At 36.4% G+C, this 15,161-nt stretch overlaps 2 protein-coding genes across 4 annotated transcripts; both read right to left on the bottom strand.

Annotated features, from left to right (window-relative positions):
- Positions 1-3,601: 3,601 nt before the first annotated feature.
- On the bottom strand, positions 3,602-13,214 carry LOC131799463 (beta-1 adrenergic receptor). Of its 3 annotated transcripts, XM_066164055.1 has the most exons (3): positions 13,098-13,130; positions 10,889-10,923; positions 3,602-6,507 (listed from the first exon to the last, which is right to left on the bottom strand). In XM_066164055.1, exon 3 carries the CDS (start codon positions 6,497-6,499, stop codon positions 5,486-5,488), a length of 1,014 nt encoding a protein of 337 aa, XP_066020152.1. In that variant the 5' UTR covers positions 6,500-6,507; positions 10,889-10,923; positions 13,098-13,130; the 3' UTR covers positions 3,602-5,485. The 3 variants fall into 3 exon arrangements, with proteins under 3 accessions (XP_066020152.1, XP_066020151.1, XP_058973159.2); XM_066164054.1 differs by lacking the exon at positions 10,889-10,923 and having other exon boundaries at positions 13,098-13,214; XM_059117176.2 differs by lacking the exons at positions 10,889-10,923; positions 13,098-13,130 and adding an exon at positions 9,742-9,853.
- Positions 13,215-14,419: 1,205 nt separating this feature from the next.
- LOC131799464 (adenosine receptor A3-like) lies at positions 14,420-15,161 on the bottom strand. The gene is made up of 2 exons (XM_066162968.1): positions 14,778-15,161; positions 14,420-14,590 (listed from the first exon to the last, which is right to left on the bottom strand). The coding sequence occupies exons 1-2, from the start codon at positions 15,159-15,161 to the stop codon at positions 14,420-14,422; spliced, it is 555 nt and encodes a 184-aa protein (XP_066019065.1).

Here is a 15,161-nt window from a genome sequence, read left to right as displayed (position 1 = left end):
TGCGCGGGGATAACCACAAAAAAAATATTATACGATAAAAATTCTTCCTTTCCTTTTTCGAGTCAGAGCAGGAAATTGCGATTCATCGAAGGGCGTGGCTTATTTTCTTATTTCTGCTCACTACTGTCCTTCAGTTTATGTTTTGGTCCGCTTATCTTTCACGAACACGTGAAGTGAAACTAGTTTTCTTCATCTCTATTGTATCATAGCTGTCAAGGAGTGGCATACTTGTCAAAATGTCATGTATTTGTCAAATTACAAATGCTAATGTTTAGACGGTAGTTAAGGTTAGGTGTGCACCGAATACGAGACTTTTGTGTGTAGGTTATATGTCGTTGGTTGTCTCGTAATTTTGTGAATATTAAATTTGCTTGCTTGGACACCGCACCTATCAAGCCTAACAATGTAGAGAACAGCTTAAAGATCTTTGTAATCAATCTTCCTTACTAAACGAATTTTGTCTAGGTTTGGGGAGACAAAAGCGGTTTTAGAATTGTGCCATTAAGAGTCACGGATAAATTTCTGATTTACATAATTTTTTTTCATGAGATAAAATTAGTTCAAGACACAATCTCACTCGATAGAAGCAGCAAAATACCGTCTTATATAGCGTCCTTCGTCATAAAAATGTCCCTAGGTAAAGAAAATTTCATGAGATAAATTTATTTCAAGACCCAAGCTCACACCTAGACAAAATAAGTAGAAGCGTCCTTTGTCATAAAAATGTCACGGGTAAGGCGGCGCGTCATAATATCAACATTTTCTTGAGTGCGTGAAAGGATTAATTTTTTTTTTCTGAATCATGACTGAATTGACTTTAAATTTTCTGAGGGCCGACGATCCTCGAGGGACTCACAAAAGTTTCCTACGCGTAGCTATCTTAAAAATGGACGCATGAATACTAATACCACATTTTGAGGCTGGTAAAGTGCAACTCAATCTTTTATTTATGTCAAATTACTTATTTCATGTGGAAATTATCCCTTTTAGTATATTTACTTACTCATAGAGCCTCACTATCCGATGGATAGGGGCCAGAGTTTAAAGCCGTTGTCACTCAACGATTTAAAAAGATGCTTGAGGTTCTAATATAACATTTGAAATTTTAACTTTCTGAAATTTTAAATTTTTTGGGGAGCCGTTTATTCATTCTAATGATTATGAGTTTATTTACATCTGTCGACTTCAAGTTTAGCACAATGAATTATAAGTCAGCGATAACTTAAATATTATTGAAAGTTCAGTTTCTCAGTTCTCCGTTTCTGAATTTCATCACACTGAATCCCGTTCAAATTAAACATTTTTTGCTGGTGTGAATGGGGTCTTAATCAAAGGTGCGCATTCATATATTTTCCTATACGTAGAAATTACCTGGCTCTGTTTTTTTTCCTATGGGAAGGGAGGGTGTTGGTGGTTTCTGTTCTGATACAGTGTATATAGGATTAAAAATTTTCCTTTGAAGAGATCTGGCATACGAGGAATATACTGTACCAACTTACTGTATTCTGATATGTTTGTACTAATTCGACAATTATAGCGGGAAATATCATGAACATTTCTGCGAAACATTACACAAGTTACGTTCCCTTATACTTTTAGCGGATAGGATGTTATATCAGAAACTTTGAAAATCTACAAGACTTGTACGTTCGCTTTGCCCTCATGTTTTACAATTTCCTTTTCATTAATTAAGGCAGCTACATTTCGCAGATCTCTTGCCTTTTCACGGTGACAACGAGAAGGTTCTGAAATTGCTTTCGAAATGCACTAAAATAGTAGAGGAAATGTGCTAGCAAAACTGCAATTCTTGCGCAGGTTTCAAAGGAAAATCGAAACCAGAGAGTGAGTGCCCACATTGGTATCCAGCAACACAAAAAGCCTGCGGCCACGTGTAACAGTACCCGATTAATGTTTATTTCTTTCAATGAGTTGGTTACTGAACCATTTTCAGTCCTGTTCTGTGGCCACGAGACTACATTATGTTGATGCTCATTGGTTTTGAGAAATATCTTGTAATAACTGAAATACCGATACTTAATGGTAAAACAAGAAGCAATCCGACAGCGATACAATAATGAACGAATAAATTTTTGCCGAATTTGTGACTCGGGCAATGAACAGGTAAAGTGCTTGGGAAAGCCACAAGCAACTCAACCATATCTTAGATCTGCGGGGCGAAAAAATCTACTTGTAGTGGTTCTTCTTCACAATTTTTTACATATACACACACACTTTATTAATTTCCGATTAAATTTTACAGGAAAGGGCATGCCCGCAACTAGCAAAGGCTAATCTAGGCAGGTCATGCCTTAATAACCGAACTACAAAGATATGTTAAAAACAGAACTAAAAAGTAGAAGGCAAAGAGACAGTATTAAGTAACAACAAGAAAAAACCGTTACATTGACCTAATTAAAAATATTAAAGGTACAGCTACTGTTTATAAAAATGGTCAGGACAGATCAGGAGAAGTATTACCAGGATTTTACATTTTGTAAAATCTCAGAAAAATCTTTTTAAGAGTCTTGGGAACGTAATATGTTGAATAAAATTTGTTTGAGTTTTCTTTTAAACGCATTTTTGGAAAGATTTCTTAATGCTTGAGGTATAACATTCCACAATTTTACTCCTATTCGAGAGAAGGAATTCGCTTGAACGGATAGCCTAGAAGGTTTTAAATAGAAGTTATTAGAGGCAGAAGAACGTGTATTGTAAGAATGAACATTAGATATATCTTAAAATAGATCTGAAATAGCGAAGAGCTCGTTTCTGCAACTTTAGGAGCTTGTCAAGGTAAGATTTACAAGCCTGATCCCATACTGTCAGACCGTATGTTAGGTAAGGAGCTATAAGAGCTTGGTACATATTTAAGAGTCTATACGTTGACAGACGTGGACGTTGCTTGTCGACCATCACAAGACAACGAGCCGCCATTGTCCGGCAGATAAGACGCTGCACAGGTGGATGTCAATTTATACCAGTAACATCAGGCCTCACTTTGCCCAGGAAGAAGGGGACCAATCATTCGTTAAAGATGATGGACAATGTTTCAGGTCTGGGACCATCAGGAAGCGCTCGACGGAGATTTTTTAGGAAGCAGGGGCGCGTCTTGATAGGAGGGTTATTAAGTATTGCTATTTGTTTCGGGAAGATTATGTGCTAAAACAGCTGCTTATCATGATGCGCCATGAGGTTAGAAACGTCTGCAGGACAGATCACCACGTTAGGCGCCACGTGGTAGACTTCAGCATGATTAAAGAGATAGTGACTTCGTCCGCCTCCGGACGAACAGTGCCAGGGCCTCCCAATTTTCCAGACAGGGTGACTTGCCCTTTGAAAATGACTCCAGTCTAGGCGCTTCACAGGATCGTCACGCAGGCCGTGGGCGATCGCTGAGGCCAGAAGTATTGCTTTGTTACGGGAACATAACGTGTTAAAACACATCCTGGCTCAGAAAGGAGTGGTCAAGTGGTCAAAAACTTTTTCCGAAGGAGGCGGGCCTCCAAACAAATCCTGACCTCTGCAACCCTCAGTGTAGATAGAATTGTACATATAAACCGCTCAATTACAACTTTTATTTATTGTAAATACTGCTGTAAATAGAAGTGTAAATATAATTTTAAAACTTTAATTATTATACCGTTGTATATATGTAAATATCCTGGCAAAAATGAGTCGAGCTAGGTACTCGATGATACCTCCAGTAGGTCAAAGAGGTATGTCAGGGATCAAACACGAGCTAGTGTCACCAATCCCTGGGGAGTGCCCCACGAATACTCTCAGATCTCAGGATAATACTTTTGTCGTTTGATACGGCAAGGGGGGGATCAGGGAACCAAAGCCTCCTTTTTAACCACCTTTAACTTTATATCAATCTATTCAAACTAGGCACCATTTACACGGTTGTTTAGCAAATACATTCGTCAATACCATTAGACACTTTCAACGCAAACGGAGCAAGCACCTCTGAGTAATTAGTAGCAAAAGCTAGACCAAATTTCCATGAAAAGCTGAAAAGATATGTGACTCTTCTTTTTTAACCACCATAGCCAAACTAAATAAAAATTACACCTAAATAAAGCCCAAGAGCTTAACTTTGCGCCAATATGATTTTCATTGCAATCATCTTCGTTAAATCGACAAAAAAACTCACGTGAAAAACATGACCCTTCGAATAATAAGCTATGTTGGGAGAGCGCACTGAAGGATAGACAACTGATATCTCGCACAAAATATAAGATTAAGAGAAGTATTTTACATTGCACAAATCATGACAACTCTTATTCTACATCCCCATACAATTTCAGACCTAACCCTTACATCAGTCCGCAGAAATGATGTCTTAAAGTATGCGCAATCATTTCTCCACTTTTTTAAAATATGAAAAATGTATGCAAATAATATGAAAAATTGACAAAAAATTCGAAACTCGACAGAGAAAAAAACAAACAAACAAACAAAAAACAACAACAAAAACGAAAAGAAAAAAAATACACCATCGTATTCACAAAGACAAGGGCAACACTGTGATATATAAAAAAAATATGCCTAACCTTTAAAAACCGAAAAAAAATGAGGAGTGCGCACCAAACCTTTAGGCCATCTACAGGAGTCCTAAGCAGTTATATTTGACGTTTGACGAATAAAATCTCCCTCTAACACATTTTCCATCTTAAAATACACTCAGGAGTTATTTCGTCGACGTAGAAAGTCTTGCAGGTATCGTTGCGAGCTATTATTATCACTGTTACGTCATTAATATTGTTATCAGCCGTAGGCGCCAAGTTTTATCTCTTTGCTGGCTTCTTTTTCAAATTCTATTTATTTCCTCCCAGAAAAACGTTGCTATGCACATATCATCACTTTAAAGCTCGCAATATAAGTTATTTTTCATACTCTCTCCGCTTTTCGGTGGTCTCGAAGTTTTTCATAAACGACTGAGCGTCACCTCCAATCTACTAAAAGCGTTATGTGCTAATTTATAATGAGTTTAGAAAAAATCTTATGTTCGAGTATCGCAAATAATTTACTGATTATATCACATGCATCAGAAAAAGAAACTCAGGGCTTTAGTGGCTGGCTGTTCACAAACGGAAAGTTGAATAAAATTCATTTCTAATTAAATTTAACTAACTAAATAGAAAATTCCGAAGAAGCATAAGGAACGATATTTGCTTGCCATCAGATTATTCAATTTGGTATTCAAATTAGGTTCCTCGTATTTTCATCGTAGGAATGGCAAGATCTATTCAATTCGTACTCGCAACCCATCCAAAATTTAGAAGTGAACTGATGTCATTCTTTCAGCATTTGGCAAGGAGACACCACCATGAATAATTTATAATTGATTGGTGCGAGCAACACAGCTTTCGATATCTAAGAAGCTTGCTTTGACAAACAATAACTAAATTAGAGAAAAAGAATGGAACGACTCTTCCGTCTTGTTTTCAAAAGAGGATGTTTCATTAACACAAATTCATTAGACTTAAATGTTTGTTTCATGTTCCTTTCGTTCGACGAGATCGTTACCACTAATCGCAGGAGCTTTCTTTGGCACAATTCTTGACCTTTCACGGCGGCAACAAAGCAGTTTGCGAAATTCCCTTTGGAACTCGCCATTTGTGAAAGCGTAAATAATAGGATTGATTGAAGCACTCAAATAAAATAAAAAAGTGACAAGCAATGCTGCAATTCTTGAGCTGGTCTCAGGGAAAAAACGAAACCAGAGGACAAGTGCCCACATTGGTATCCAGCAGCACAAAAATCCCGCCGCCAAAATGAGCAACATTCGAGTAACTTTTGTTTCTTTCAATGAGTTGCTTACTACAGTAATGTTAGTGCAGTTCCGTAGCGATGACACTACATTACGTTGATGCTTATTAGTTTTGAGAAATATCTTATAGTAACTGAAAATGCCGACACACAACGGTAAGACAAAAAGTAATCCAACAGTGATGCAATAATGAAAGATTTGACTTTCACTGGTTGGGTAATCAAAGGAGCACACTGCGTAGTCTTGAATAAAATCGATTTTAATCCAATTTGTGACGCGGACAATCAGCAGGTAAAGTGCAAAGGAAAGCCACAAGCAACTCAACCATATCTTAGATCTGCGTGGGGAAAAAATCTTCTTGTAATGGCTTGTCTTTACAATTTTCATGTAGCGGTTTAACGCTGTCAAACCAAGGGTTGCTGGGGTAACATAATAGGCAAATACATCAACAAAGCCTTGAAATTGGCATAGAGCGTCGCCAAAGACCCATCTACCGAAGATCAGCGTGGCAGAAGCTAACGGCATCGCTACTATTCCACACAGCAGATCGCTGACAGCTAAAGCAATGATATACAGGTTGGTGGTTGATCGCAGGTTTGAGTTTCTGCATGTTGCCATACAAACCAGACTGTTTCCAGTGACGCTTATGATGCACAATGCGATACAAACACTTGCCTCAGTTATGACAACAGTTAAGCTTCGACTTGGTAGCTCTGAGTTTAACATAGCACCTTCTGAAAATAAAAGAAATTAAAGAGCAAATAATTGAGTAAATGAATAAACAAATGAATGAACAGAGATGAACATTAATAAGGTGAAAATAATGGTTGTTCCCCTTTCCCGGCCAAATACATCATCCACGCCTTTAATTCGCTCTCAGGGTTTGTGACCTATCGAAATATACTTCTGATCATTTATCTAGATATTCATTTATATGTTCGTTTATTTATTGGCTTTTTTTATTTCAACCGCGTGACCCAACTAAGTCTCGTCTTCTCGAATTGTAAGTTTATCCAATACCATGCAAGGAAAAAGCGAGGTTTGTGAAGACTTATGAAGATTAACGGCAGCGTTAAAATCTCATTGCGTGATTTACTCGGTGCAAAGAAGTAACAAACTGAACAGAACAATTCCTTGAACTGTTTAGCCGGACTCTGAACTTTTTGCGCCTTAAAGGTGTTTAAATATCATTGTATATTATTGTTTTGATCGTACGCGGTTGTTTTGACCGAACGCATGGTTTGAATAAAGTATTTTTGAACTTGATCCCCCCTTTTGCTCCTGCACAATTATGATGAGCTATCTCGAGTAATTTTTTTTAAAGACTACAAATTGCTAACCACAATTAATTTTGTCAGTCTTTAAAAAGGTTTACTCAAGCTTATTTATTCCAAATTGTACCCGTGTGATTACCTATAGCAACATATAATTGCTTTGAATACTGCCCCCTATACTTCAATTCTAACGGCTAGTGAAGAATACACGGTATATAAAACATCATACTGGTAACTCGTAAAATGCTTGCGCATTTCTATCAGCTCAATAATCGTTCCTGATCGAGTGACTCTATTGCTAGAGAAGCTCATACTACCTTTTTTTTAAATTTTGTAAGTAAAATGCAGGTGTGTAATTTAGCATGCGTTTCCAAGTCTTCCCTATGTCCAACCTGTAAGCCATTTCGCACTGGAAAAATAAACTTATTTGATATTTCGGTTCGAGTTGTAACCTTGTACAGTTGTATCGTCTCCTGTTGCAATGAACAGATACTTTTTTTAATCTCCCACAGGTATAAGCTATCCATATACTCAGTACACACAATGAGTATTTTGTTCACGTAGGTGCAAGAAACTTCTTTCTATTTATTCAAATTAGAAACAGTATTAATGACAAGCTAACATTTGGAGATAAACGTAAGCCATCAAACCTCCTTTCTCTATTTCTTTGTTTTGCTAATTTGTGATTACAATCATATATAATCCTCGTTTTCTTCATCATTGTTACTATTATCATTATTATCATTATTGTCGTTAACACCAGTCTGCCGAAAAGTTCCACTAGTTTGTTTCCACATTTACTTCTCACGAAGCCTTGATCGTTCATATCAGCTGAAGGCGCCAATTCATATTACTTTTATATTTTTTCCGTATTCTTATATTTTTCCCGTTACAGAGGACGTTAATTTGCATATATAATTTGTTTTAAATTTACTATCACTTGTAGGGTTTCCTTCACACTTATGTCGCCTAAATAAATTATTTTAGTAGTTGAGCGTTTCGCTTGAATTGAAATCTATCGAAAACTTAGGCTGTCCATGCAAGGTTTCTGACTAAATTTTGAAAATTCTCCTTTCAACAAATCTTTAACAATGCACATGGGCTTAAAAAAGGTATATCTTGACAACGTCTGAATAAAGTTGACTGAAGAAAAATAACGTGATGAATTATGCATAAAACGGTTATCATTTATTGACTTCGGTTGGGGCATCATTAAGGGAAGTGTCAAGATATGTCATTTTATTTCTGAAACTCTTTTGCGTTTTCAGTCTATCCTGAAGTCAGTGTGAATAGATAGAAACATGGATAAATGAAGGCTTTCTTAATCAGTTTGAAGTTAAAAGCAATCTTTTTATTGAATAGTCGTCGTAGTCTCCCATACTTAAAACTGTTTTCGTAGAGGATCTATGTAACTTTCAGCGTTCATTCTTAGAATCGAGCGAGGTGTTCCTAAAGCCGGTCAAACGTCAGCTTTTCCCCGCTGTGGCAGGACCACAACTCCTTTATAGTTTGCTTTATACTTATATTTTCCAATACGTACAAACTCGATGCCTTTTTTTGTTCTCATCTTATACAAAAAAAATGACAGCTGCAGGTGATGGGAAAAGCTGTTTGCAATAGTTCTGAAAAACACAACTACTAGTGGATTATCGTTTTTGCTTAAAGCCTGAGTACATTCGTTCATCAAACAGTTTTTGTTTCAACATTTCCCAGACCGTTATGTTATCAGGCTTTCTAAATAAACGAGACTGGTCAAAAACCTATTGTTTATTACATCGGTAAACCCATAAAAAATTGAAACATAATAAGTTTTGTTTTAAGTTTATTTTATAAACGCAATAAACCGCACTTTCTGTCGGTTTATCAGCATAATACCCCACTCGGAACGTTGGGAAAATATTCGAAAAGTTGTTAATTACAAGTAGGAGGCGGGTGATTCACAAACATTTCCAGTAATACAGTTCCAAACATCTCAAGTTGGTTTTTATTTTGGTAAAAGGATAGAAAGTATGGTGGGTTGCTTAATGACTTTCCGCAAAGATGGCGAGAGCAATTGATAAATGAATGTATACGTGGAGTTTCACCTCTCTACTTGAGAAAAGTAGAAGATTACGTCACTCCCTGTTTCCCACACCAAAAATATTTGAATAAAAATAATCATCTTATTTCGTTGATTGATAAAGTCACCAATGTGCTGCTGAATTTATCTGTGGCGCCGTTAGTTTTAAACTTTGTCTCAGGTTAAGAATCAGAGAGCTCGACCAAATTTCTCAAAATTGCTAGTAAAGAACTCTAAAGCTCTCATTTTATTTGCTTCAAGGAACAGTTGGCTGCGAGTTAGTTGCGTATTTCGAATTTTCTTATGCGAGGAGTTTGTGACAATTATGTGTACTGTCCGCGATCTAAGCGAAAGTTTTTGCCAGTTTAAGCATTCACTGATAATTCTAATTAGACCTAGCGAAAGCTTTACTTTACGCTGAGATTCAACGAAAACAAGTCAGATCACAGAAGAATATGGTACAGCACTTATAGTAGCTAAACGGCGGTCAAACTTCCTTGCAAGGTTGGAGCTATTGTATTCTAACTCTACCAGTCTTTACCTGTCACAGTGCTGAGAGCGTGACTTTTTTTAGAGTTAAAAATTGGGTTTAAAAAGCGAAAATTGGATTATTAGAGATATTATCTCTAACTAACCTTAATTCCACAGGAAAATTTGACGATTGTTGACGATTTGACGATTACCTCATCCAAACTGAGGTTCTTCTTAGTGCAAAATGCCTTTTTCCTTTTAAATACCACAATTTCTGTTCATTTTCTATAAACTTTCAGAGTAAGAAAGGCCTTTTTATGCCTATGACCATTTTTAAGGTAACAGCGGAAGGGCCAAGAGCGTTTGATGTATTTTTAACTTCCTCATAGTGACGTCTGCAAGACACACAATTGCTGAACGAAAGCCTAAACAAATGCATTAAAGACTGAAACATCTGTATGTTTAACGATAATTTCAATAAAAAAATAGGTATTTTTTTATTCTGCTGAAGTGCATATAAGTTTGCCGTTTTCGAAATACTTCGTCTTTTTCATTGAAAGATAACCCCAGAAAATAACTCTTTTCTTGCTTAAGCTTGATTGCGAATTTTAATCAACATTTTTATTAGTTACATATCTGGCCTATGGTCACGTGCAAGTTGTAGCAGGTGGTAAGTTGAAAGGCGAGGCATTAGCAAAGAATGAATTGTCTATTATTCGGCATAGCCCCAAAGCTCTTGAGAAAAGTTTTTTTTTGCTAGAAAAACACTGAAGTTGTGAAAATTCAGCTGGTCCGACTGATAAATGCAAACTATCATATAAACTGCGGTGTTTAACAAAGATTTCTAACCGGAAAAAGCGGCAACTTCATATGTGTAAATTGGGATTAGGTATGACTTGACTCAGTCAATAAGCATTTTATCGTATGTCCATGAATAACTTTTGAATATTTCGAAAAGTATGTTTTTACTTAAATGGGACGCGATAGGCTGGCGTGCGCGGGAATAACCACAAAAAAGATTGTAACATAGCGCGTAAATTTGTTTAACAATAGGAAAATGACGCAAGCTCACGCAATTGAATTTGATTAGACAAATTTACTAGCTATGTTATAAATTTGCTTGTTTGGACACCACACCTATCAAGCCTGACAATGTAAAGAACAGCTTAAAGATCTTTGTAATCAATCAATCTTCGTTACTAAACGAATTTTGTCCAGGTTTGGGGAGACAAGAGCGGATTTACATAATTTTTTTTCATGAGATAAAATTAGTTCAAGACACAATCTCACTCGATGGAAGCAGCAACGTACCGTCTTAAATAGCGTCCTTCGTTATAAAAATGTCCCTAGGTAAAGAAAAGTTCATGAGATAAATTTATTTCAAGACCCAAGCTCACACTTAGACAAAACAAGTAGGAGCGGCAACATGCCATCTCAAATAGCGTCTTTTGTTATAAAAATGTCCCGGGTAAGGCGGCTCGTCATAATATCAACATTTTCCTGTGTGCGTGAAAGGATTAATTTTTTTTTCTGAATCATGACTGAATTGATTTTAAATTTTCTGATAGCCGACGATCCTTGCGGGACTCACAAAGGTTTCCTTCGCGTAGCTGTCCTAAAAATGGACGCCTTAAGATTAATAACACCTTTTGAGGCTGGTAAAGTGCAACTTAACCTTTTATTTATGTCAAATTACTTTTTACATGTGGAAATTTTTCCCTTTTTTAATATATTTACCTGCTCGTAGAACCTCACTATCCGATGGATAGGGGCTAAGAGTTTAAAGCCGTTGCCACCCAACGATTAAAAAAGATGCTTGAGGTTTTAATGTAGCACTTTAAATTTTAATTGCTAATAGGAAATCATGAATAGATTAGTAACAATGATTTTTGAGGAGCCGTTTATTCATTCTCATGATTGTGAGTTTATTTAGGAGGAAGCATATTTGGAATGCAGGTTTGCGTCAAATTTTGTAATTCGCCTACTGCGTCATCATTTCATTCTCATGCATCTAATACCCCATTCACAACAAATCTTAAATATCTATATTTTAAACTGTTTTGTTAAACATGATTTAAATTCTTTTCTATATAGAAGCTTCTTAAATCAACATTTGTCGACTTCAAGTTTAGCACAATGAATTACAAGTCAGCGATAAATTAAATATTATTGAAAGTTCAGTTTTTCAGTTGTCCGTTTCTTAATTTCATCATGCTAAATCCCGTTTAATTTAACATTTTTGCTAGTGTGAATGGGGTCTTAATCAAAGGCGCGCATTCGTAAATTTTCCTATACGTAGAAATTACCCGGTTCTGTTTTTTTTCCTATGGGAAGGAAAGGTGTTGGTGTTTCCAGTTCTGTTCTAGTGTATATATGATTAAAAATTTTCCTTTAAAGAGATCTGGCGTACGACTGAGGAATATACTTTACCAACTTACTGTATTCTGGTATGTTTGTACTAATTCGACAATTATAGCGGGAAATATCATGAATATTACTGCGAAGCATTACACAAGTTACGTTCCCTGCTACTTTTAGCGGTAGGATGTTATATCAGAAACTTTGAAAATCTGCAAGACTTCTACGTTCGCTTCGCCTTCATGTTTTGCAATTTTCTTTTCATTAATTAAGGCAGCAACATTTCGCAGATCTCTTGCCTTTTCACGGTGACAACAAAGCAGGTTCTGAAATTGCTTTCGATATGCGCCATTAGCAGAGGAAAGTTGCTAACAAAGCTGCAATTCTTAGGCAGGTTTCAAAGGAAAATCGAAACCAGAGTATAAGTGCCCGCATTGGTATCCTGCAACACAAAAAGCCTGCAGCCAGGTACAACAGCATCCGATCAAAGTATAATATCAGTTGTGAGGAGAATTAAAGAAACCCTAAAGTTATTCTAGGAAGTCTCCTCAATTACTCTTATATTATTAACGACCCCGTGGGAAAGCCAGAATTTACTCTTCTAAACAAGATTTATTTAAGCTTTAGTCGCAGCAACTATTCTCTGTTCTCTGTTTCACAAGTCTGGTCGAATTGCGACTCTTGGAAATATACACCTATCCATTATACAGTTAAGAAAAAGAGAGCTTAAGCTTGAGGATACAATTGGAAATTACAGTGCTGAATTTTAAGGGAAGAATATCTGTTTACAACGAAATATATTATAGCGACCAAAGAGGGTAGAATGAATCATTTGTCTAGTAGGTAAAACAAGGATCCCAATATTCATGTCAATTTCATTGGAACTTTGTACTACGGTTCTCTTTGTATCTTTTTCCTCTGTTATGAGCTGCAGTTATTTGCCACTTACTTCCTATAGCCTTGGTAACGTCGTGCTATGGACATATCGCGAAACAAATGGGAACGCAGTATGCACTTTTTGATGATGGATGTTGGTAACCGAATGAGATATGTTTTAAGATTTGATTATTAATGCAGGGAGTGATTCAAATATGTATGAAGGCATGAAAGCGAAAAGATGTAATCTTATAAGAGGCACGAAAGCTAAGAAAATCATACAAACCGTTTCAGGTCTCTCGAACCAGTTAGACGTGAAGGAATGCTACCAGCAAATGATATCGATAACTTAGCTTCCGTTGAGTCAACAAGATTTATAAGATCACTCAAGAAGATGTGTTTGTTAGGGATGCGAATTATATTGCTTCTGTTTATTCCGTTTGTGCTTTGGTTACCAACTTCCGCTTACGTACATTTGCCACGGGCAACGAATCATCTATTATCAATCACGATCAGAACTTTAGCTGTGATACTGGATTTCAATGGACTTCCGTAATATCGAATAATCGCTGTCAAATTCCCTTCTAAATTTAGTTTAAGAGCGAAGGGGCTAAAACCTCATTTTCTGATTGAATCTTGTCGAATTGCGACTCAATAAAAACACGTCTATCCTTCATACTTTTTAGAAACAGAGAGATCTAAGCTAGCCTGAAAATTAGAATTCTATTTGCCGAGCTGAATTTGAAAGGAGGAACATCTGTTAACGGCAACAAGCTTTGGCTGAATGACATACGAAGTTTCTCCCGAAATGAAAAATATCTCGCGGTGAGAAAAAGCAAAATAACGAGTGGAATTGATAAATGGCAACATGTAAAACAAACATTCCATTATTCTTGTTAATTGAACAAAGTAATAGAATAGAATAGAATGAGATATTTAATGTCGAAGACGTAGAAATGCATGCACAATCTTCCGAGCCAGGGCTTATGTTAAAAACACTCGATAAACTAAAAATACAAAACAAGATATAATGTGAGTTATGCATATGCCAATATTAATATATATATATAGCTCAAGAGTATGTAAAAATTGATAAAATTATATACAGTTCATACCATGGCGTCCTGTGAAATTTACATTATTCAAGCGAGCACGAGGTGTAAAACATAGGGAGATATAATTTGGGCCATCTAGTTTAAAACATTTCACTTTCTGTGGGTTTTCCCCGTGTTAAGCTAAGAACATAACGAACAAATGGAATGTGGAGTGCATGTTTTGTTGAGCTTGGTAATAAATTGGTGCCTTTCCAAGTAATTATATGTTATACGACGTAAATATGAATGGAGGGACCTTTTTGCCAAAGGTAATCCAACGGAACTCAGAATTGGAGAATGTTTCGGGCATGTCTCAAAATTCCCTAAAATAAAGATACCTATGTGGTAAACAAAGAAGTTAAGAAATTTACTACCAATATTTAGGTCTCTTTGAAGGGTTAAAAAGCAAAGGCATCTCACCAGCAAAAGAGATCGAGAAAATATTCGTTAATGACGCAATCCGACTAAATTAGATTATTTTACTTCTATTTTTAAAGCATTGCGAAAAAAGTAATCATGAACGAAGTAAGTGTAGCAGGCAGTTTTTAAATTCTAGAATTCTTAATGGATAAATAATTACGTTCACGAACGAATTGCTATATTGTAAAACCCTGATGACGAGTACCGTCGGTTGCAGATGAGAAAAGTTTGCAGTTATTTGCAAATATACCAACAGGTTCAGAATCTAGAATGGAAGTAAGGTGAAAACAGAAGCTCCTGTAATCAAAAATAATGTGTTTGCTAATTTGGCCTCTCTGATGACATTTCTTATGGTTACATATTGGTGATTTTTGTTTCCTCCAAATAACATAATACGCTACACACATAACTAATAGAGGTGTTGCAGGAAACAAAACTATAGGGCAGATTACGCTGTATCTTGTAATGGAGTTGAAGTTTGCATTAACGAAAACTGTTATAGTGAGTATTGCTGCTATAATCCACGGTAGAGCAATAGCACAGATATAAACGCGAAAGTTTGTAGTTCTGTAACGAAGAGGCCAACCGATGGCGAACATTCTCTCCACGGAAATAACAGCAAGTGTATAAATGGACGATATACTTGTAGACATGTCAACACAGTTGAAAACACGCCATGTTGTTATTGAAGCTGATTCATATGTTCCTATGAAAAGAGGAATGGTCAGCCCTCCAACCAGTAAATCTGCCAGGCCCAAACGTATCAGAAGAAATGAGGAACGCTTTCGGCGTCTCAGCTTAAGAAAAATCCAGATGATGAGAATATTTCCCGTCAT

This window comes from Pocillopora verrucosa, chromosome 3, assembly GCF_036669915.1.
Source record: "Pocillopora verrucosa isolate sample1 chromosome 3, ASM3666991v2, whole genome shotgun sequence".
Taxonomy (NCBI): domain Eukaryota; kingdom Metazoa; phylum Cnidaria; class Anthozoa; order Scleractinia; family Pocilloporidae; genus Pocillopora; species Pocillopora verrucosa.
The sequence above is the reverse complement of the archived record's forward strand: the minus strand, read 5'-3'. Positions and strand labels throughout refer to the sequence as shown.

Bases quoted from the DNA above. Each gene is read 5' to 3' on its own strand.
- LOC131799464 (XM_066162968.1), bottom strand. From the start codon at position 15,161: ATGACGGGAAATATTCTCATCATCTGGATTTTTCTTAAGCTGAGACGC. The intron at 14,591-14,777 runs GTAATCTGCCCT...CTTCCATTCTAG, and splicing joins ACTCCATTACAAGATACAGC to ATTCTGAACCTGTTGGTATA.
- LOC131799463 (XM_066164054.1), bottom strand. From the start codon at position 6,499: ATGTTAAACTCAGAGCTACCAAGTCGAAGCTTAACTGTTGTCATAACT.